Here is a 24,437-nt window from a genome sequence, read left to right as displayed (position 1 = left end):
TACATGTACTGTGGACAATACCCACAGGAGCAAATTCGGGTGAAGTGTCTTGCCCAAGGACACAACGGAGTTCCCCAACGCCCAGACCACTGCGCCAACCGTCCCTATAGTCCCAATAGTGCCTGAGTATGAATGTCTCCATTCCTCATAAGTCAGAGAGACAGCAGAGAACAATGAAGCTGTCCTAAGGTCCATTTTACATCTCTGTATACAACTTGTATATGATTAGCTGTTTTTAGCTTCAAGTCATACGTTATCTTAGTTGTGTCAAAATAATGAAATCTGCCTCATTCGAAGACTAGTTCTACAAACAGGCTAAAGAATGGCTAGTAAATGATATATAGACAACAGGCCTTTATCTTTTCAAAGAGAAGGATACAAGTAACAGGAATAAGAACACTTCCCTAATATTTGGGACAATATAGTATGTTTTCTGGTAAATCAACACAATGATTTTTTTTCCATTGAATTAATTAAATACCTGACAAATAATCACCATTCTGGTTTACCCTGCATATATATCGGTGACCGATTTGAGTATGTACAATTGTATTTTCAGATACAGTCTGTGATGTTTACCCACAGTAGCAACTGTACATATAACGAGTCAAAGAGGAGAAACATTTTTCATATCAGTGAACCTAAAAACCCACAGCAGCATTATACCAAAACATGTGTATAAAATCTGTCTTTTGAAATCTTAAGGAAAAACTACCAACCTTTGTATTAATGCATACAAAATGACATACAAGTTATCAAACAGCAGCCACTATTACATTATGACTGAATGTACATGTGTGTGTGTGTTTCAGGTCAAAGAAAGATAAGGGTAAAGGTGTGGTGAAGACGGACACCTCAGACCCAGAGCCCGAGGGCCTCACTCTGCTGGTGCCTGACATCCAGAGGACCGCTGAGATTGTGTACGCTGCCACCACGAGCCTGCGGCAGGCCAACCAAGGTGCCCAGAAAACACACCCATGGGGATCTATTGCAAAGTTAGATTTCAATCAGTCTGCAAACACTTCATCAACATATTTACATTGCCATTAGATGAAGTTGAAGTGTGCATGTGGGGGAACATGCACACTGAGTGTCAGGTCAGTTCACATGAAGAGATCGATGTGTAACATGAGGGTCTTGACAGATGTATAATATTGTAATTATGTGGACCCATGTCTACTGGCAGAACCAATTAAAAAGTGTTATTTATTATTTGCATTTGTATTTTTTACATTTGTATTGAATTGTACATTTCATTCTTTTGAACTCTTTATTTGGCTAAATGTTTCAGGAACATTTTAAAACAACATCATTCAAATCAAACTGGATGCCCAGGCATGAGACCGAATGGAAATGACAATTATTAAAGTTGTCGACGTAAAACATTTTTCTTGCTGACAGACAGACAGACGCTGTCTGAATTTAATTGTATCCAATAAAAGTTAATGGGAGGAAAAAGCCATCATAAAAAAGAAAATCCTTCTCATAAATACATTTGGTTATTCAGATCTGCATCAAACATATTATTTTCTAGGTGGTTGATCAGAAAAAACCAAGAAAGATGTTCCAAAGCTTATGCCACTGTGCCACTTATGGAATGCCTGGAATGCATCCTTGCTCTGTTTCACTCTAGCCTTTGTGATTCTTGTTTCCTCAGAGAGGAAGCTGGTGGAGTGTTCGAGGAAGGTGTCCAGTCGACCCAAGCCTCTGTACGTTCTGCGCTCTGTCGAGGAGAAATACGTGGCTGCCATGAAGAAGCTGCAGTTTGGTCAGTCCGGAGTTTGTGTGATGCACGTTTATATGTACATTTGTATATTCACAGATTTGCATATTAGTTTTATTTATTTACCACACACACACACACACACCACACCACACACACACACACACACACCACACACACACACACACACACACACACACACACACACACACACACACACACACACACCACAACCACTCAGCCATGTCATGACCTATTCCACCAGTTTAGAAATGGATGTAGTAAGCAGCTTGATGTCTGAAGTAATGTCAGGTGACTGTAAACACTGTTGTTCCAGTGAGCTGGCAGAATAGAGCCAGACAAGTCATGACAGACTGAAGGCTGGACTGTAACTCCTTCTAGCAAGACTTCTGATTATATCATTTAATTTCACCCTATGTGGGATATAAGAGTGTTTCTGTTGAGGGGATAATAAGAGTCTGATGAAATGGTTTGCAACTTTTTGACTGAAGTTGTATTCATGGTTTGAATGCCCTTTAGTAAAGCCAATAGAAGTAACATTTGTATACAGTATATTTGTACTAGAAGACCAGTTGTTCTAAGGGCAAGAAACAGCATAGCTTCTTAGCTCTTAAAGTGTATAACACAGGGTCGGCTTCCTGGGGGGTCATTCGCGGGCCATGCACCCCCAAACGAGTCACTGTGCCCCCCAACGCAGGGCAGGCAAGCCCTGCCACTTTGCCGGTTTTTTGTTTTGTTATCATACAATAAGTGAAAACGTTTCCACAAAATGTTTTTTTGTGTGAAATAAATCAGAAATAAAGAATAGAAATAAACTCACTGCTGCTCGTTGATTGGTGTGTTGCTTGACCAATGACCCCGACCTTTGTTTTGTTGTCATTACGTTAGTTGTAAGCCCAGTGGCGATCTGTTATACTGATTACAGTTCTGTTTCATATGGGTGTTGACAGATGTATCCATAGGCAGGGCTGCACATAACTGGTGCGCAGGTCTACCCCTCGCTATCGCGTGAAGGGTCTGCTTTATGTGCCCCGCACAGTAACCCCGCTGCGAGGCGAACAGTTAATGAGTGCTCACTAGCGCACCTACAAATTCACAATATTATTAGAGTATTCACAACTCCGGACCAAAGAGTTTGTCACAACATTACATCCCTCCCTTATTTCAGATGAACATTGACTTTTGATATTAACGAAATGTAAATAAGAATTTCAGTAAGAAAGGTCTCTTGTACTTAGTAATCAAATAAAGAAATTAATGTTTTAACTAGTGCTGTCAAAATTATCGCGTTAACGGCGGTAATTAATTTTTTGAATTAATTGCGTTAAAATATTTAACGCATTTAACGCATGTGCCGAATGGCCCGCCCCATACGTGCCACCAGTGGCAGCGCCAGGATATGGCTGGGGTAGGCTGGGGTAGGCTGCACCCATACCAAGAAATGGCTCAGCCCCACCATGACAAATGATGTTAAAGTAAGCAAAATAAAGTCTGCCAACTCGCGGAGTAAATTGCACAGACAGCAGTTAGTAAGATTGATTTCAGCAGCCACGGTTTTGAAAACTTTTGTCACGTAGTGATCGTCTTCTCAATAGAACATCTTTGATAACGGCGTGGTGTTGTTGCAGGAAGTCCCGACCGAGAATACCTTTGCTGTAGTACAGGGGTGCAGATAACTGGTACGCAGGTTATGGCGTAATCTGAAATGCGTACCGTCACTTGTGTCACAAAGCGCATTTGCGTACCGACGTACTTTCCAGAAGGCGGTTCGATCACCGGACGCCAGAGTCGGTCTCCGTGTGCACAGACAGGGCTGCTGTTAACGTCGGTCTGTACAACGGAACTGTGCCAAAACTACGCCAACCGGCTGCGGAGGGAGACTCGCCCCCTCACTGGAGAACTGCGCTAACACAGCTGATCACAACGGTGATCGACTTTCCTGAAGTACTCCCCCGTTAATTAAGACCCCACGGTTTGATGATTGATAGGTGTGTGGGTTGTCTTTCATTTTGACACACAGAAAAATGTTATAATAAACATAGATACTGTGTTAAATGGATATATCCGCCTTCTTTCATTTATCTTTCCATTCCCACAATACACATAAATAAATGGCATATTTTGGACATAGTTCGAATGGTGATTAATCATGATTAATTAATTTTTAAGCTGTGATTAATCTGATTAAAAATTGTAATCGTTTGACAGCCCTAGTTTTAACTTAAATGACTGAGTCTTCTTTGTCACTAACAAAAATGTCCTTTTTGTAATTGTTCAACTATCTGCAGTCTCTTGACTTCTTGAAGTCATATTTCAGCAATGAGACGTTGTGGTGGTCTCCTGTTTGTTCTGATTGAATATCTGGCTGGAACAGGACCTTCGGGGTTGATATTCTGGTTTTGGAGCTGATGAGTGTCCTCTCTGGTGGGTCAGGAAGTTGTAGATCCAGATCATCCTCTTCGTCAGTCATTCCTGAGTCCGATCCAGTAGGAAGTGAAGGTGGGAGCAGTTTGAAGTGTGAGGAGTTTCGTGTCATCTCATGTCCTAGGCGAGCTGCTGTCACCATTGATCCTCTGATCTTCACGGTGGTGTCAGGTTTGCTTCCATAAGGAGTCATGAGCTTGCCTTTGATATTCTGACGGCATAGCACAATGTCACCTGGTTTGAGGATAGAAGGGCGAGCTCTGTTTGTGTGGTCGGCATGCTCTTTGATGCGCTGCTTGACACGCTGATCAATATCTTGGAGTTTGGTGTCAGGTGTGTGATGTTGAGTCACATGAAGAGCGGGGAGAGTGGTGTTGAGTTTTCTCCCAAACATGAACTCGGCTGGAGTCAGCTGTGTAGTGCCGTGTGGGGATGCACGGTCATTTCTAAGAAAACTGTACAGGTTCTGTTTCCATGGTTTTCCTTCGGTGTGTGTGGCTGTTATTGTTTTCTTCAATGTTTCCATGAAGCGTTCAGCTTCTGCATTAGCTCTCGGCCAATACGGTGTTATTGTTCTGTGTTTGAATCCGAGATAGTGGCTGAAATCTTTGAACGGCTGTCCATTGAATGGAGGTCCATTATCTGTTTTCACCACATGTGGGATACCATAGGAGGAGAAGATTCTGTCCAGTTTGGGAATCACTGTAGTGGCTGCTGTGGACTTTAGTATCTCAACTTCGGGGAACCTGGAATACTCATCAATAACCACGAGCAGGTAATCACCTGATGGCAAAGGTCCTGTAAAGTCAATAGAAACATTTTGCCACGGGCCTTTGGGAAGTTCAGACATGTTAAGTGGTTCCATGTGATTCTGGGAGGTTGCTGCTTGACATGGTATGCAGTGTTTTATCATCTTTTCCACCATTTCATCTATGCCTGGAAACCATACCTTCTCCCTTACCAGTTGTTTGCTCTTAACAATGCCAAGATGACCGTCATGGGCCAGGCTTATTGCCTTATGTTGGAGAGAGGTAGGTAGCACAAGTCGTGTTCCTCTGAGAATGACATTCTCTCCAGCGTTGACTGTCAGTTCGTTTCGTAGGCGGTAGAGTGCTTTCAGCATTGGATAATCAGTGTAGTCTGAGTCCCGTGGTGCATGTCTCCAGTGTCCTGCACTCAAACAATGCATCACTTTACATAATGTAGGGTCATTCTTTGTTTCTGTTTGTGTCACTGCCTTTGGAACGACATTGTCAATGACAAAGTTGACATATTCCTCAGCCATGCAAGATGATCTGCTTGGTATGTTTCCCTCAATAGGATGTCTGGACATGTAATCGGCAGGGTTATCTTTTCCAGCTTTGTACTTGATAATGTAGCTGTATGGTTGTAGTCTTAGCCGCCAGCGTTCTAACCGAGCTGGGGGTGTGGCTTCTGGGTTGTTGAAGATCAGTTCAAGCGGTTTGTGATCTGTGATGACAGTGACGTGTGACCCATAGAGATACAGGTGGAAGTGTTCACATGCCCAGAGGATTGCCAGAGCTTCTCTCTCGGTTTGAGAATAGCGCTGTTCCACTGGTGTGAGTGCTCGGCTGGCATATGCAACAATGTTTGTTTGTATTTATTTATAGAAGGACATGAATACAAAAACATTAATCTCAGCAAAGAGAAGAGATGCAATATGCCAGATTATAGCTAATGGCTCATTTCCATATGTGGTCCTCAGGCAGGTTCATAACAATCAATAAACACATTTTAAAAAATGATATTAAGATTAACATTGCATGATCTCTATCAGTCAAACAATTTTTAAACCTGATTTAAGTACAGCTCAATAAATTAATACATAGTACACTTGAAATACACTTACATGATCTTGGTCACTCAAATAATTATAAAGCCTGATTTAAATACAGGTTACGAACATAATACTTAGTACACTTCAAATACACTTAAATAAAATATCTAAGATATAGTATGACAATACAGTTCAAATTATAAAAAAAACTCAGATTACAGTGTAATTAATGTTGGCATAACTGGTTGCTTAATGTCATTTTTTTTGCACCATAAGAAAACGAGTATTCCAGTGCTTGATGGCCGTAAACGAAAATACTGATCGTCCAAAGGCAGTGCGTCTCAGAGGGATGGTTAGATCTGCATTTGATGCAGATCTGGAGTTTCTGCAACTCTGCTCACGGCAAAACTGAAAAAAGCTCATCAACGGTGGTGTTGTAGAATTGTGAATGATTCTGAATCGAACTCTGGAAAGTAGAACCAGACTATCAAAACGGAAAAGTTTGTATTTGGACAGTATATTGCAATGATGGTGTTTTAATGACTTTCTATCCATAACCTTTAAGGCTTGTTTATAAAGAACCTCAAGTGGTCTCATAGCAGTCTTAGTTGCTTGGGACCAGCAGGTTATACAGTAGTGAAAATGTGATAGTATCATGGCATGCAAAAAGGTTTTCAATGCTTCTATGGTTCATGAGTTCCTAATATGTTTAAATTTGAAAATGTTATATTTCAGCTTTCTAGTCATGCTTCTAATATGGCTTTCAAAAGTCAAATTGGCATCCAAGATCACTCCCAAGTATTTGACCTCATTGACGTTTCCAATTATTTTACCATTCACACGAAGCTGTGGATGCGTGGTTCTTTTTTTCTTATTCGTGAAATACATTGTCACTGTTTTGTTAGTGTTTAGAGTAAGACACGAGTCATTTAACCATTGAGCAAGTTTGTGCAGCGTCAACGAGAGCTTAGAGGCAACCTGTTCAGCATCTTTCCCATGAGTGGAAACCACCGTGTCGTCAGCAGACATCTGGACGTCCACATCCTCACAAACAGATGGGAGATCATTAATATATATGCTGAACAACAGCGGTCCAATAATTGAGCCTTGTGGCACTCCGATTGAGCATGGCTTAGTTTCTGACAGTTTATCATGCACACATTGAGAACGACCAGCTAAATAAGACCTGCCCCATTGTATTGTGCTAACTGACAGGTTGTAATTGTTGAGTTTTGATAAAAATTTGGTATAATTTACTGTGTCAAATGCTTTTCGCAGGTCAAGGAACACTGCTCCAACTATCCCTCCTTTGTCATACTTAGCCTTGATTCCTTCCACTAAATAGCAGCATGCAGTCTCAGTAGAATAATTGGTCCTAAAACCAAACTGCATAGGATGGAGTATGTTGTTGTAGCTTAGGTGTGACACCAGCTTTTCCGCGACTACTTTTTCAACTACTTTGGACACAACAGGTAGAATGCTGATGGGTCTATAGTTGCCTACTTCTTTCTTGTCGCCACATTTAAAAATTGGTGTTACAATAGCAGTTTTAAGAGCTGATGGAAATGTATTGTCTTTTAATGATTGATTTGTAACATAGGTGATGGAGCTAGTTAAGTCCTTTTTATGTTTTTTTATAAATACTGTATCTAGTCCCCAGTGATCTTTAGCCTTACAATTTGATAAGGTGGCAATTATTTTATTCACTTTAGTCTCATTTGTACAGTTGAGTTTGAGAATGTGGTCATTACCCTCTTTGTCAGGGCTGTGCTGGCTGAGTATGGCACCTAGACCAACAGGGCTGGCATCAACCAGTAGTTTGGATTTCTTCCTTGGGTCAAAGTAAGCCATTGTAGTGTTTTCCATCAGCTCTGACTTTAGCCTCTCCATTGCCGACTGTTGTTGTGGTCCCCATGACCAAATCTTTTTTTGTTAGTTGACGTAAAGGTTCAGAGATCGTGGCATAGTCATGAATGAAACGTGAGCAGTATGTTATCATCCCGAGCAGACTGCGAACCTCTGATGCGTTTTGGGGTGGAGGAAGGTTCTTGATGGCAGTGATCTTTTTAGGATCTGCTGATATGCCTTTTGCAGAGAAAATATAGCCAAGGAACTCAAGCTCTGGTTTACTGTATTCACATTTATCAGCATTGAGTAGGGATGTAACGATATACCAAATATCGCGGTAAATAAACGTCCCAATACCGTCGTGAGACTGACAAAATCTACCGCGATTTTTTTATTATTATTATTTTTTTTTAAATAATTTTTGTAACACTTTTTTTTGTTTTAAACCTTTATTTAACCAGGTGGTCCCATTGAGATCATTGATCTCTTTTTCATGAGAGACCTGTCCAACATGGCAGCAAGTAGGTTACAACATAAAACAACATTACATTACATTGCATTTAGCTGACGCTTTTATCCAAAGCGACTTACAATAAGTACATTCGACCAGGAAGACACAACCTTGAAGAAAACAGAATCATATAAGTACATCAGGTTTCATAGAGCCAAGTATTTCAAGTGCTACTCAACTGGCTATAGATAAGCCAGTCCTTTATTAGTATATAAGTGCTCTGTTAGCAATTCTTTGTTAGTAATTCTATCGGTCAAGGTGGAGTCGAAAGAGATGAGTTTTCAGTCTGCGCCGGAAGGTGTGTAAGCTTTCTGCCGTCCTGATATCAATGGGAGCTCATTCCACCATTTTGGAGCCAGGATAGCAAACCCACGTGTTTCTGCTGATGGGAACTTGGGTCCCCTTCGCAGCGAGGGTGCCGCGAGTCGTTTGGCTGATGCAGAGCGTAGAGCACGCGCTGGGGTGTACGGTTTAACCATGTCCTGAATGTAGGAAGGGCCAGATCCATTCGCAGCATGGTACGCAAGTACCATTGTCTTGAAGTGGATTCTAGCAGTTACCGGAAGCCAGTGGAGGGAGCGGAGGAGCAGCGTGGTGTGGGAAAATTTAGGAAGGTTGAAGACCAGACGAGCCGCTGCATTCTGGATGAACTGCAGAGGTCGGATGGCACATGCAGGTAGACCAGCCAGGAGGGAGTTGCAGTAGTCTAGGCGTGAGGTGACGAGAGCCTGGACCAGAACCTGCGTCGCTTTCTGGGTCAGCTGGGGGCGTATCCTCCTGATGCTGTAAAGCGTGTATCTGCAGCAACGGGTTGTAGCAGCGATGTTTGCAGGGAAGGACAGGTTGTTATCTAGGATCACGCCCAGATTCCTTGCAGTCTGAGTCGGGGAAACAACAGAGGTGCCGATGTTGATAGTCAGGTCAAGAGAGGGACAATCTTTTTCCAGAAGGAAAAGCAGTTCAGTTTTGTCAAGGTTGAGCTTGAGATGATGAGCAGACATCCACTGAGAGATGTCAGCTAAACAAGCAGAGATGCGTGCGACGACCTGGGTCTCTGAGCGGGGAAAGGACAGAATTAATTGGGTGTCGTCAGCGTAGCAGTGGTATGAAAAACCATGCGGGCTAATGACAGATCCGAGCGAGTTTGTGTACAGGGAGAAGAGGAGAGGACCAAGAACAGAGCCCTGAGGGACCCCTGTAGTTAATTGACAAGGGTCGGACTCGGACCCTCTCCAAGTTACCCTGTAGGTACGGTCTTTGAGGTATGAGGTGAGGAGGGAAAGTGCAGAACATGAAACTCCAAGTTCTTGGAGAGTGTGAAGGAGGATCTGATGGTTCACCGTGTCGAATGCAGCAGACAGGTCCAACAGGATGATGACAGAGGAGAGGGAGGCTGCTTTAGCAGTGTGCAGTTCCTCAGTGACAGCAATGAGAGCAGTTTCGGTGGAGTGACCTGCCTTGAAACCAGACTGGTGCAGATCCAGAAGGTTGTTCTGATGGAGATAGCAGGACAGTTGTCTAAAGGCAGCGCGTTCAAGTGTTTTAGACAGGAACGGGAGGAGAGAGACAGGCCTGTAGTTTATAACCTCAGACGGGTCGAGAGTGGGTTTCTTTAGGAGAGGGTTTACTCTTGCCTCCTTGAGACTGTTTGGAAAGTGACCAGAAGTTAGAGAAGTGTTGATGAAATGGGTGAGAAACGGTAAAATATCAGGAGCGATAGTCTGAAGGAGGTTTGAGGGGATAGGGTCCAGAGGACAGGTGGTAGGGCGGGCAGAGGTAATGAGGGTAAGAACCTCACGTGGAGAGAGAGGGGAAAAGGAGGTCAGTGTGCGGGTGAAAGGAGGGTCTGGTGACCCAGCGGTGAGTAGAGGTGAGTCAGAAAAAGAAGAGCGAATATCATCAACCTTTTTTTCAAAGTGGTTAACAAAGTCGCTTGACAGAAGGGAGGAGGGGGGAGGGGCTTTGGGGGGGTCCAGGAGGGAGGAGAAGATGGAAAATAGTTTTTTGGGATTGGAATAGGAAGATTGGATCTCATCTTGAAAGAAAGTGCTTTTTGCCTGAGAGATCGAAGCAGAGAAAGAGGAGAGGAGAGCCTGATAGGTTAGGAGGTCGTCGCGGTGTTTGGATTTCCACCGTTTCCGCTCAGCTGCCCGAAGGACGGTTCTATTAGCACGCAGTGCGTCATTTAGCCAGGGAGCAGGAGGGGACTGGCGAGCCTGCCGAGATGTGAGAGGACAGAGAGAGTCCAGAGAGGATGTGAGAGGACAGAGAGAGTCCAGAGAGGATGTGAGAGGACAGAGAGGATGAGAGAGTAGAGAGGAGAGTTTCTGTAGCAGAGTTTGGAGGCAGGAGTTGGAACGAGTCAGAGGAAGGGAGGGCTGAGAGCACCGAGGAGGCAAAGGTAGAGGGGGAGAGGGAACGGAGGTTACGGCGGACAGGTGCAGGATGAGAAGAGATTAGCTCGTTATGTTTGGAAAGGGGTAAAGAGAATGAAATGAAGAAGTGATCGGAGGTGTGGAGCGGGTTTACAGAGAGGTTAGAAGTAGCGCAGTTCCTTGAGAATATGAGATCAAGGACACTGCCAGCTTTATGAGTTGGTGGGGACGGAGACAGTGAGAAAGCAAAGGTGGTTAACAGAGATGTTAGTTCGTCTATCTTCCCCGTCTGGAGGTTGAAGTCTCCGAGAAGTACAGCGGGAGGGCCAGTTTCAGGGATGTGTGAGAGGAGATGATCTAAGTCCTCCAAGAAGTCCCCCAAGGCGCCTGGTGGACGGTAGAGAACAACAATGGTTAGTTGTATAGGATGGGTTACTGTGACGGCATGGAATTCAAAGGTGGAAGGAGTGAAGTTAGGTAGCTTGAAGAGGGAGAAGCTCCATTTGGGAGAGAGCAGGAGACCAGTGCCCCCTCCTCTGCCAGTGGGTCTGGGTGTATGGGAGAAGGAATATGCTGTGGAGAGAGCTGCTGGGGTGGATGTGTTGGATGGAGTAATCCAGGTCTCAGTGAGAGCAAGGAAATCCAGGGATGGCAGGGAGGCGGAGCCAGAGATGAAGTCAGCCTTAGGAACAGCTGACTGGCAGTTCCACAGGCCACCTGAAACTAGATGTTGGATCTCAGTGGAGCACGTGGGATAGACGAGAGCAGGCCGGTTATAGCGATTAGGAGATACACGGGGCCAGTGATAATTGTGAGAAGACACATGAACAGGAACACAGAACACAAAAGGACATCGTATTTACAGGGCTACATTTACACCAGTGGTTCCCAAACTTTTTGTGCCCAAGGCACCAAAGGACAAGTAAAAATCTCAAGGCACACCTATTGTGCAAAATAGCCCTTATAACACGTGTTATCACTCATATCATGTAAAATATATATATTCCTAAAAACCTGTCTGATGATGCTGAGTGAGTCACTAGTGTGTTTGAGTTGAGTTACTTGAAAAACTAAAGTGAAACTTGATTTATTTTATTGCAGGGTCTGATTATTAAATGTCCTTGTTTATTTGTGAGATGCAGTGGCTCAAAGAAAATGCCTACTTTGATTGGTAGTACTATAGGTACAAAAACACTGGTTTTCTTGTTCCAGTCTTTTACTGTCACTTTGTTTTTGACACTTTAAAATACTGCTATCCTACTAAAATGCTGTACAAATCAGATTTATTATGTAATAAAGAAACCTTTTCCGAGTAAAACATTTTTTATTGAAAAAAAAAATAGAATTTTTTTTCCCCCCTTTATTATTCAATATTATCGTACCGTTAGTTTTTGGTATCGTTACATCCCTAGCATTGAGTGTGATATTTTTCTCCCTCAGTCTCTGAAAAACAGCTTTGAGGCTACTGTTAATAATAATAATAATAATAGCTTTGATTTATATAGCGCCTTTCAAGGGACCCAAGGTCGCTTACAAGTAGTAGGGCAAAAAATAAACATAACAAAACAAAAGTCAGACAGACAAAACAACAGACTGGCAACCAGTGGAGGTGGATGAGGGTGGGAGTGATGTGCTGCCACGGCTTTGTGTGCGTGAGTACCCTAGCAGCACAGTTTTGGACATACTGGAGCCTGTCCAGGGTTTTGTTGGGAACCCCGAACAGGACACCATTGCAGTAGTCCAAGCGGGTGGTGACAAATGCATGCACCAGGGTCTCGGCAACCGACTCCGAGAGTGACGGTCGGAGTCTGGCAATGTTCCTTAGGTGGTAAAAGGCCGATTTGGTCACAGATTTTACGTGGGAATGGAAGGAAAGGGTGGAGTCAAGGATGACACCCAGGTTGCGGGCTTCAGGAGATGGGGAGATGGAGCAGCCGTCGACCTCAAGGACGAAGTCACCAACCTTCTGGAGCAGGGCCTTGGGTGCCACAACCATGAGCTCTGTTTTATTGCTGTTCAGCTTAAGATAGTTGGAAAACATCCATGTTTTGTCATGCAGGCAGTTGATGAGAGACTGAGGGGGAAGCTGGGAGGATGGAGTGGTGCTGAGATACTATTGGGTATCATCAGCGTAGCAGTGGAAATTGAGTCCATGATGTCGGATGATCTGGCCGAGGGGGAGCATGTAAATGGTGAACAGGAGGGGGCCAAGCACAGAGCCCTGGGGTACACCGTGGTGGACTGGGGCCGGGGGTGAGTTTGAGCCACTGATGGAGACAAACTGTTTCCTGTTGAGGAGGTAGGATGTCAACCAGGACAGCGCTGTGCCAGTGACACCCAGGAGGTCTGAGAGGCGGGTGAGGAGGATGTTGTGAGAGATGGTATCAAACGCTGCAGAGAGGTCCAGGAGGATGAGGATGCTGAGGCGGCCAGAGTCAGCAGCAATGAGGAGGTCGTTGGTGATCTTGATGAGGGCGGTCTCAGTGCTGTGTTGCTGTCTGAAGCCGGATTGGAAGGGCTCATAGAGCTCATGGTTGGACATGTACAGATGGAGTTGGCCGGCGACCACTCTTTCCAGAGTTTTGCTGAGGAAAGGAAGGTTGGAGATCGGCCGGTGGTTCTGGAGGTCGTCGGGGTCCAGGCCAGGTTTTTTGAGTATGGGGGTGACTGAGGCCAGTTTGAAGCTGGTGGGGACTATACCAGGAGCCAGAGAAGCGTTGATGATGACCACCATGTAGGGACAGAGGGTGGGTAGGCAGTCCTTGACCAGGGCTGTGGGCATGGGGTCCAGGCAGCAGGTGGAGGTCTTGGCCGAGCTGACCAGTTTGGCCACTTGGAGAGCATCCACAGGGGAGAAGGAGGAGAGGTTGGAGTGGGAGAGGCGCGGCGCTTGGGGTGCGTTACCAGGTGAAGTGCAGGTAGGGGAGAAGGGCCAGTCACCAGGAGCTGCTGATGGATGGCCTCAACTTTCGCCTGGAAGAAGTCGAGGAATTTGGAGCACAGATCGGGAGCCCCTGAGGGCTGGGGGGCGTCAGGGGGCCGTAGTAGGCGGTTGGTGGTGGAGAACAGTCTTCTGGGGTTGCTTTGCTGAGCACCAATGAGACGGGAGTAGTAGTGAGTCTTGGCATGGGAGACTCACTACTGTTGTGCTCTTCTTGTGTTTTCCCATACACAATGATGTCATCACTCATGTCCCTGACGTTGGGAATGCCATGTAGCACTCCTTGAATGACATTTTGGAACACTTCAGCGGCAGAGTTAATGCCTAAGTTCAGTCTGGTGTACCTCCAGAGGCCAGTATGTGTAGTGAAGGTGGGTGAATACCTTGAATCTGGATGTAGCTCAAGTTGATGGTATCCAGCATTCAGATCCAGCTTGGAGAATACTACAGCTCCATTCAGGTCGTGGATGAGGTCATCTACAGGTGTCACAGATACTAAAAACATTTGCACACTTTTTATATGGTGGCCTATGTCCATATGTTTCTGTTTTGGTGGTCGTGCCACAACCATGCATGTACTGTATGCACAAGTCATAGGTGCACTATAAAATAGCACTACACCCCTGCAATGTGTGTGAAAACAAGAGACTTTACAGCATGTTTTTAAATTGAACTTGCGTTGGTGTTTGTGTGCAATGTGTGCCCCCCCGTGGTAAATGATTACCCCCCCATTTGATTTGTTCTAGAGCCGACCCTGGTATAACAGAAGAATGACAATGTTAGAGCAAGAGCTAACAGAACCAACTAGCTAGCATGCTATCCATCTAGTGATGCCAGTAAAACAGCCTTTTCCCTTTTTTGTAGCAAATGCAAGCAAAATGTTGTTCCGCTTTAAAAGGTATTTAACAATATTACATTATTTTAGCAAGATAACTAGCTAACCGCAGCATGCTACATGTCCTTTCGTCCCTCCATTACTACTGAAGGAAAGAAGAACTTCCAATAAGTGGTCCTAACAATTCATTTAAACATGGCTAAAAATATAAATGTATATTTTGAAGTTGTTATTTGAAGTGTTTACAGGCAGCACTGATGTTTTTAGGTTTAGTTGAGAGGAGAATAGTACATTCCTACAGCAGTGAGAGCTTCCTCACTCTGGCCTCTCTCTCTCTTCAGACACCTTTGAGATGGTCTCGGAGGACGACGATGGGAAGGTGATGTTCAAGGTGAACTACCACTACATGTCTCAGGTGAAGAACGCTAGCGACACCAACAGCGCCGCCCGATCCCGCCGCCTGGCCCAGGAGGCCGTCACCCTGTCCACCTCCCTGCCCCTCTCTTCCTCCTCCAGCGTCTTTGTCCGCTGTGATGAAGAGAGGCTGGACATCATGAAGGTAAAATACCACTTCAAATTGTCCTAAAGTCATGGATATGTCATAGTTTTGCTGGTGTGTACAGGGTTTTGTACTGAGATTCATAGAGACCACTAGTTTAAGAACTAGAGGGTTTGGATTGTTCTAGTGGACTGTGTTACTGCGTCGGGTGTTTCCACTTACAACTGGCCATGACATACTCATTCCCCCACTGACATTTCATTAAATGGCTGTCAACCCACATGTTGATTAATGGCAAAGTCTCTCCTGCTTAATGTCAAAATCCTCATCTCTTAGCTCCGTTTCGCCAAAAGAACATGTGAGGAAGGGAGGGCTCGTGCTCCCTGAACCCCTCATTCACTAAGTGAGCCCCCCTGGCATTGTCCTCTTGGAATATGTCCGTGCCATCAGGGAGGAAGAACTCCATTGATGTTAGACCTGGTCATTCAGTATATTGAGGAAGTCAGCTGACCTCATTCTTTGGGAACATAACGTTGCTAAACCTAGACCTGACCAACTGCAGCACCCCCAGATCATAGCCTGCCCCCACAGTACGGTAGGCACTAGGCATGATGGGTACTTCACTTCATCCGCCTCTCTTCTTACCCTGATGCACTCATCACTCTGGAACAGGATGAATCTGGATCCATTGATTTGGTTTTAATAATGCGTTGGACAGTTCTTTCCCTGATTTGAGTAGTTTCACCAATCTCCTTAGTTGTTTTCTTTGCTTGATGCAGGCCAATCATTTGATCTTTTTGTAACTGATTAATGTCCTTGTCTTCCGACAGGGATGTTTAAGAAATGAGAAGCTAAACACCACATCAGCTGGGTTAAATAACTTGTTGCCAGCTGAAACATGTGAATCTCTGCAGTAATTATCCAATGGAAGGCTCTTCCAGATTGGCTCAGTTAAATCCAGGTGGTGACTTTTTTTTTGGACGGGCAGTGTATGTATATGTTATACTTGCTGTGAGCACCAAGCTGGTATAAAAGGAAGGATTTTAGTCCATAGCCAAGAGTCCTGTCACAGCGGTGCACTGTTTCCTTCTGCAAATACGTTCATACACACCAACTAAAAGTCACTTTCTCCATGAGTGTAGCATGGCCTGAGGAGCAGCACAAAGGAACAGTAGCTGATGAGGTGGAAATCTCCTGATCTGTGAGGGTCAGCGCATCCTGTGCCCCCCCTGCATCCTTACGCCAGGACAAAACAGCTTTGTAGCAGCTGCTTCAAAAGGAATTCTCAATACCCATTTCATACTACTGAAAAAAATCCCAATTAATTCTACATAACCTCACTTACTCTGTTTGAATACTGTTTCTTTAGGAAGTTTAACAAGTAATAATTCACCTTTCTAACATCTATTTTATATTGCCATGAAAATATATTCTTCAGACAACTGTAAAAAAACTCATTTTAAAAGATTACATTTAAACACATCATAATGTTTAACTCTACATTCACAATACACATTTTTCCTAAATAGAGCCTGAATGCACCTCGGATGCTGGCAGCTAACATTAACAAGGAGAAAATAGGGTGATTCCCCTGCACGCATCGTAGGGACTTTAATGAATACATTTGGACAAAAGCTCAACTGATGTGTACTGTGTGGGTGTTTGGGTAACAAGAAGGAAGGATGTGGATGTGCCAGCAAACAGCTGGTAGGTAGAGGAGAGAAGAAAACTCCAGGGCGCGCAGACAGGCTCTCTCGCTTTAGGAACTAACTCAATTAATTGAAATTCAATGATTTGATGTGTCAATAAGACGCCATTAGTCTCAAGCCACTGCCTGTAGTACTAAAGTTAAGGTTGTCTTGGAAAAAGTTGTTGTATAATACAAAGGTATAATATATTACATTTAAACTGTGCTCCAGTACTTTTCTGTTCAGGCATATGACAAGTAGGGTTATATTATCTTGTAACGTTTGTTTGATAAAGAAGAGATATCGAAAGAATCAAATATTAAAATAATAATATATATATACAGTTTTAAAGATTTAATATAGTTAATAAATTGTTGTATTGATTGAGTTATAAAAAAAACAATCGTTGAATAAGTTGTTAGAATAATTGACTAATCCTAACAACATCTTTTGTGGCGCACCCCCAGCTGCTTCACAGACCGAGCAACACGTCATACGGCAGCTATAACAAAGCCCTACAGTTCGATTCATTTCTTTTAAAGGCTTGTTTTCTATTTCTGCTTAAGGGTCAATCATTAGATACAATAATATACTGGGGATGGAGCTTATTTGATTATATTAACATATGCATTTATGTCCTTATGACACGTTTTAAGTGTGTTTGTTTTGTTTGATAATGAGCTTATCTCTTTTGTTCATGAAACAAATAGTTGTTGCTACACATGCCAGGAGAGGTGGAGAGGTGTCTTTTTCGTTCCGCTAATGTCACCCTTTAGCCTGTTGTTAATCACATTGTTGTGGCCGTGAATACGCCTGAGAGGGAGTCACAACTTGTTCACCTTGATATCCTGCCCTTTGCACTTCACTTAGTTTGTACTTCCTGTTATCAGTGTGTCCACCTTTCTTTAATGAAGCCCCTCTCCATGAGTGTGATTAGTAACCTTCTCAGTGCTTCCTCTTCATCACCTCTGCTCTGTGTTTCAGGTTCTCATCACAGGCCCAGCCGACACACCGTACGCCAACGGCTGCTTTGAGTTTGATGTGTATTTCCCCCAAGACTACCCCAACTCCCCCCCTCTGGTCAACCTGGAGACCACCGGGGGACACAGTGTGCGCTTTAACCCTAACCTCTACAATGATGGCAAAGTGAGTGGAAACCAGCTCAGAGGCTGTTGGTGTGTGTCATCATCAAGAACAGGATGGATTTGTTTTTATTAACCCTTTCATCATTTTAATCATCAATCACAAACAGAAATGTAGTCTTCCATTTCGATTTGAATGATCTAGGGAACATTTATGATGATGACAAAAATGATTTCTTCATTTTCATATTTAAAAATGGGTATAACTACACAACTCAAACTCACTTCCATTTCACCTGAGAGGAACAAACAGGAAAAACATATACAACAAATTCAAAATGTAGTATAAAACATCTAGGAACAAAGTCCTTCACATGAAGTAGAATCCTAAATGAAGTCATTTCCGTGTAGCGTCATATCTTCTCAAATAAAGAATCAAACCTGCAATACATGTAGTGACTGCAAAGAAAATGACATTTCTGAAATAAATGAGTTTTCCGTGTTTAGTGAGATGGCTAAAAAGATAGTTGTCCATCAAGAACCCAACATGGTGTAGAAGTGTCAAACTCACCCAGCACATCTGAAGAGCGTCCCGGTCAGGTGTCCAGTTTTAAATTAAAGCTGACATTTGGACGACATCCCTCCAGAGTTCTTGTTTTGCGATGTTAGAACATATTTAGCTCTCCCTCTCTGGACCTGGCTTTCTTCCATTGAGTAGTTGGGGTCAAGGTTACCCCCCACATCTGTGGCTCATCATCAGGCAGCCGCTGACACTCCGCACACATTTCAATAATGTATATGTCGGAGCAGTACATGCTCCGACCGTCCACACTCACAACAACGGCCTACAGACATAAATAAACCAGCGACTGTATTCTCCATGACACAGACAGTCTGTGGTTTGCACTTGTTTAACTTTTGTCCAGTTTCTGAGCAGATATGAGGAGCTGTGAGCTCTGAGTGCTAACCGCTAACGGCTGATGTTGGTTTTCTTTGGTTCTCATTGAAGATGACGTCACGGCTCCGCTTATACTGCGTTACTATAGTTACAGCATAAAGTGAGCCTGGCCTACCCAGGCCTAACTATACCGTACTAAGCCGAGCGAGGCCCTGCAGTGGAAACGTGCCATAATTGGCGTCAAAGCTTAATATTGAGTCCAATCAAGCTGGATAGATAGATCCTTTATTCATCCCAAATTGGGAAGTTATTTTATCACAGCAGCAGTGTTGTCACGAGTTAAACATATGTATAGTATACAAATTAACAATAGCAGCAAGTATATACAAATTCACAAAAGAAAAGACATATATCAATAGCTTATCTAGTATAGGGGTGCAACAACTAATCGACTAAATCGATTAAAATCGATGACCTAATTAGTTGCCAACTAATTCAGTCGTCGATTCGTTTGGTGCCGTCATCACGTGTGTTTTACACGCTGTTAAGCTCCAACGTTATCGGTCTTTTTATCGATACTGGAGACATTTAAAAAAATACGTCATATGTATTATTGCTACAATAACATTATATCGCAGTCTTAGTGTCGCCAACTCGTTTCTAATGTGCAAAAAGACAAAGAAATGCGTCTATGGTGTATTTTCGATCTTTCCAATCCAGACAAGATCTCCCCCCCCCCCCGTCCCCCCCGTCTGTGTGCGAGGGGGCGGGCAGTTTACACACACCGCGGCTGCTACATGCAGCAACACCACGGCGGGGATGGCGGAGAGAAGCGCTCCAAGGTGTGGTTAAACTTCACCCGTCTCGATGTGGAGATGCTCGTTGGAATAAGTGTTCAGCATGTAAGGGCGGTAACACGAGCAATTTGTCTAAACACTTAGCAAAAGTGCTCCACATCCAGACGGAGGAATGCACCGGGTTCCACTGTCTTTCTAGCAGCTCTGTAGCCCCATCCACGAGGAACGTTTCCACGTCAGGTGTTATGTATGCTAGGAGCGACACATGGAGTTAACTCAATGATACAAACATGGGTTAATGATTAAAGGAAACAGAGTTAGTTAGTTTGTTAAAGTTTCAGCTATTCTGTTCACAGTTCTGTCATCACATTATTTAATACGATTTGTTAAAACATTGTTGTTTCTTTTGATGTGAAATATTATTTATTTAATTTAAATAAAAAGAAATGTTAATTCTGTTCACAATTTGTTTTAGTTAATTTAATAATATATGTATTTTTGAATCAAGTATTCATCTTTATTGTCTTCATTGTTTCCACATGCCTAAAACAACCTCAAGCTAAATCTAAAAGTTGATGGCTAAATAAGAGCGTTTGAGAAATTGTGCAAGGCATAATAGTCCGAATAGTCGATTAATCGTTTCATTAATCGATAGATTAATCGATAGATTAATCGATTATCAAATTAGTCGTTTGTTGCAGTCCTAATCTAGTACACAATATATTAAAAAAGAATCTACTGAATACATTTCAATACTCTACAAAATACAATTTCACTACACATATATGTATTGATCATATGTACATTTCAATTGTAATAAAACAATTGATGGAGCTGTTCCCCTTTAGATATGTCATGTTGAACAAAAAAAACGTATAACTAAAATGAATTTTTTTTTTTTTTTCAACCAGGTATGTTTAAGTATCCTCAACACATGGCATGGGAGACCAGAGGAGAAGTGGAACCCTCAGACCTCGAGCTTCTTACAGGTGAGCCTCAGATTCATCAGGCCTGCTGTCAGAGGGGTCAGCAGGCTGTTGGAGTCTTTGTGTCCCAGGCTGCACTTCATCTCTGGCTGTCACTACAGTGCTGCAGGCTCTGTATTAATGGGCCTGGTGGATCAACAGCTGACATGAAGGATGCCTTTTAAAGCCGAGTTATCACTCTGCTTTGGCCACAGTGTGTGGGTGTTAATCAAAGCAAACACAAGCCACTATCATTTGAACCTGGGAGCCATTCCCGCTCACACACACATCACTCATCTTGGACTCGGGATCAGAAGGATTCAATTGCATGTTCAGCCAAGACGCCTCGTTTTCAGCTTTGATTCTGCAGACTGTTTTCACATTTCATCCTGAAAATGCTAAGCAGTATGGAGGATACATAGCTGTGAAGATAACCAAGACCCATTGTAGCTAAACTGCCAAATGTTACATTTTCCTAATGTTTTTTATTTTGTAAAAAGACTAGTTCATCTGTGTTTACAAAATATAAAGCCAGTGGTACCAAGTAACTAAGTAATTGTACTTAATTACAATTTTGACAGTAGTTTACTTGAGTATTTACATTTTCTGCTACTTTGTACTTCTACTGCACTACATGTATTTAATCCCTTTAGTTACTTCACAGATGAATGATGTGAAATCTAATCAAGTGTTGAATCAGACTTTAGTTCCACCTGGAGTAAATCCACCAGCTACCCTGCAGTCTACAAAGTACTTCAGACTAGCTGCACCTTCACCAGCTACCCTGCAGTCTACAAAGTACTTCAGACTAGCTGCACCTTCACCAGCTACCCTGCAGTCTACAAAGTACTTCAGACTAGCTGCACCTCCACCAGCTACCCTGCAGTCTACAAAGTACTTCAGACTAGCTGCTCCTTCACCAGCTACCCTGCAGTCTACAAAGTACTTCAGACTAGCTGCTCCTTCACCAGCTACCCTGCAGTCTACAAAGTACTTCAGACTAGCTGCTCCTTCACCAGCTACCCTGCAGTCTACAAAGTACTTCAGACTAGCTGCAACCTTCACCAGCTACCCTGCAGTCTACAAAGTACTTCAGACTAGCTGCTCCTTCACCAGCTACCCTGCAGTCTACAAAGTACTTCAGACTAGCTGCACCTTCACCAGCTACCCTGCAGTCTACAAAGTACTTCAGACTAGCTGCACCTTCACCAGCTACCCTGCAGTCTACAAAGTACTTCAGACTAGCTGCACCTCCACCAGCTACCCTGCAGTCTACAAAGTACTTCAGACTAGCTGCACCTTCACCAGCTACCCTGCAGTCTACAAAGTACTTCAGACTAGCTGCACCTTCACCAGCTACCCTGCAGTCTACAAAGTACTTCAGACTAGCTGCACCTTCACCAGCTACCCTGCAGTCTACAAAGTACTTCAGACTAGCTGCTCCTCCACCAGCTTTGAGAACACTTTCATGATCAATCATTATAAAACATATCAGATATATTATTCTGAAATGGACCAATCTGCACAACGACTACTTTCACTGTCTTTCACTATATTTTGATGAGAATACTTTTATACTTTTATTTGAGTGACATTTTTATTGCAGGACTTTTACTGTAACAGAGTATTCCTACTTCTACTTTTACCAGGGTTGCCAACTCTCACGCATCTGGCGTGTGACACATGCTTTCACTCTCAATCTCACGCTCTCACGCTGCCCAAACTATTCTCACGCCAAAAACAAGAATACCGAAGACTCGAAACGGTTTTGAAAACTTTTGTCACGTAGTGATCGTCTTCTCAATAGAACATCTTTGATAATGTCTTCTGGCCAATCAGAATCAAGATAACGGCGTGGTGTTGTTGCAGGAAGTCCCGACGGAGAATACTTTTGCTGTAGTACATCTCTATATACATCGATACAACATTACGTGTTGATAGAAATCAACTCGTAATGAAATAAGACCCCACGGTTTGATGACGGTGTGTGGGCTGTCTTTCATGTTGACACACAGAACAATGGGGGCTATCCACCCTTATCCACAATGTAGAGTCATTAACACAGCTTCTTCCCTCTTCTCTCTGATGCGGCTTTCACACCAGCGCTTTTCCCTTTCTAGCTCCGAGCGGGAGCTTTTCTGCTTCAGCTCCGGTTTCCCTTTTCAGCTCCCGCTCTGTGCACACCGCCCACTGGGCCGCAGAGCTGCCCTTGCTGCGTCATGACGTCACCGTTTACATCGCTGATTTGCTCCTCAACGGCAGCTCACAACAACAACTGCGTCGGGTCGATGATCGTGTTGCTTTTAATCACACGAAGCCAGATTAAATTGAATAACGACTTCTCCAACCTTATGCTTTGCTCCAGAGTGCCGTGGTTCATTGTTATTAATGTGTTTCTGCAGCATTTACCGACCGCTGCAGTGCTGCTCTTCCACAGGAGTCTATTCTCCCGTTAGCTCCCGGTTAGCTCACACTGCAGCGGCCGCTCTAAAGCAGGGGTCTCCAACCTTTCTCCACCTGAGAGCTACTTTGAAAAAATGAAAGTGGCCAAGAGCTACTTGCATCGCATCGCTTACATTTATTCACATAGCACTCATCAGTTGAATTAAGCTACTTTTGTGTGAAATCAATACCCAAAGCTTATCTAAAATCTTAACTTCACATCAAGGTCCAAGAAAACGACAATTTCTCACATATTAATATGGACAACATAGTAAGTACTTCACTGAAGATTCACATACATGTCCAAGAGCAAATTACAATGTTTTCACTTCTTCTTATGGCCCACATAGTAAATACATCGCCTTAATCACCACCTTGCAAGCATCTTATGGCACGTGTGTAAAATAAGTGCATTCACTCTTTTTTACAGTCAGTGAGACGACTGGCGCTGCATGGAGTCCACCATAGAGGTGTCTGCTGGACCCACTTAGGTCCACTCTAATAGAGTCATTTACATGTTCATCAGTCGGTCTTGTTCTGTATTTAGATTTCATTCATGTCAGAAAAAGCTGCTTCACAAAGGGATGTATACAGAACCACATAAAGCAGACAGGTTCAGTGCTGCTTGGTGATGTTCTTATAGTTTTCTGGATCTACAAGGCTCCAGAAATGTTGTGAGTTTTGCTGAGACTTCAGCTGAACATAATTTTGGAGATTTATAACCTCCATCTCCATAGGATTGACACTGAACAGTGCAGCCATCTTTTCTTCTTCTTCGTGTTGACATGAAATTATAAACCATAATTAATCAATTGTAGGTCTAGCCTCCCTATATCTGTGTGTGACATTTTTCCATCCTCAAAAACAAAAAACTAATACTTCTGCAGTCTAGCTGCAGCTTCTAGCAACGGCCTTCTGTTAAAAAAAAGGACACTGAATGTCCTGAATGAGGCATCACACACATGACCTGAGTCTGAACACAGCAGACAAGGAGTATTTACAACAGCATTATAAAAACAAAAATAGTACATGTGGGTGCTCACTTACATTCTCTGTCTCACTGTTACATGAATCCCATGAATGTATGAGATTAAGTTAGCTTCATCATCTCAGTGATTAAGTGAATACTAAAGTTTCTATCGGGTCACTGTCAGCCTGTCACTCATTATTTTCAGGAGGGGGCGGGGCTTGGAGCAGCAGAGAGGAGACGGTGATCGCGGAAGCTTTCCTCCTGCCTTCACAAATTTTACACGCGTATTTATCAACGGAAAATAGCAAGAGGACATTCATACTCTGCATCCAAGACTTGATTAAATCCACCAAAAACCTGACATGACGATAACGAGTGTTTTTCAAAAACACAAATCCCTCCCTGTGTGTCTCTGAGCCGCAGCGACAGGGCCTGATTCAGAGCGGGTCATTCTGCTGTTGGTTCTGACTGGTGCTGCTGGAGAAAGCAGACAGCTCCGTGTGTGGTGTCGCTGTGCTGCTGTCACGTCTGCTCCTTGATCTCTGCGTCACCGACCAATTTTATATTCGTGTGACAGAAACAATTCTAAATTAAAAAAACTTGATTGTCCGGCCGCGGCC

At 43.5% G+C, this 24,437-nt stretch overlaps 1 protein-coding gene across 1 annotated transcript in view; it reads left to right on the top strand.

Annotated features, from left to right (window-relative positions):
- birc6 (baculoviral IAP repeat containing 6) overlaps nt 1-24,437 on the top strand; it is a 147,274-nt gene that overhangs the window by 102,062 nt on the left and 20,775 nt on the right. Inside the window, 5 exon segments of the mRNA XM_034100519.2 lie at nt 813-958; nt 1,658-1,768; nt 14,818-15,035; nt 17,648-17,809; nt 20,352-20,429. Coding sequence (XP_033956410.1) covers nt 813-958; nt 1,658-1,768; nt 14,818-15,035; nt 17,648-17,809; nt 20,352-20,429 — 715 coding nt within the window.

The sequence above is a fragment of the Pseudochaenichthys georgianus genome, chromosome 15 (assembly GCF_902827115.2).
Source record: "Pseudochaenichthys georgianus chromosome 15, fPseGeo1.2, whole genome shotgun sequence".
NCBI classification, from domain to species: Eukaryota; Metazoa; Chordata; class Actinopteri; order Perciformes; family Channichthyidae; genus Pseudochaenichthys; species Pseudochaenichthys georgianus.
Note: the sequence above shows the minus strand (reverse complement) of the source record. Positions and strands in the feature narration are given on the sequence as shown.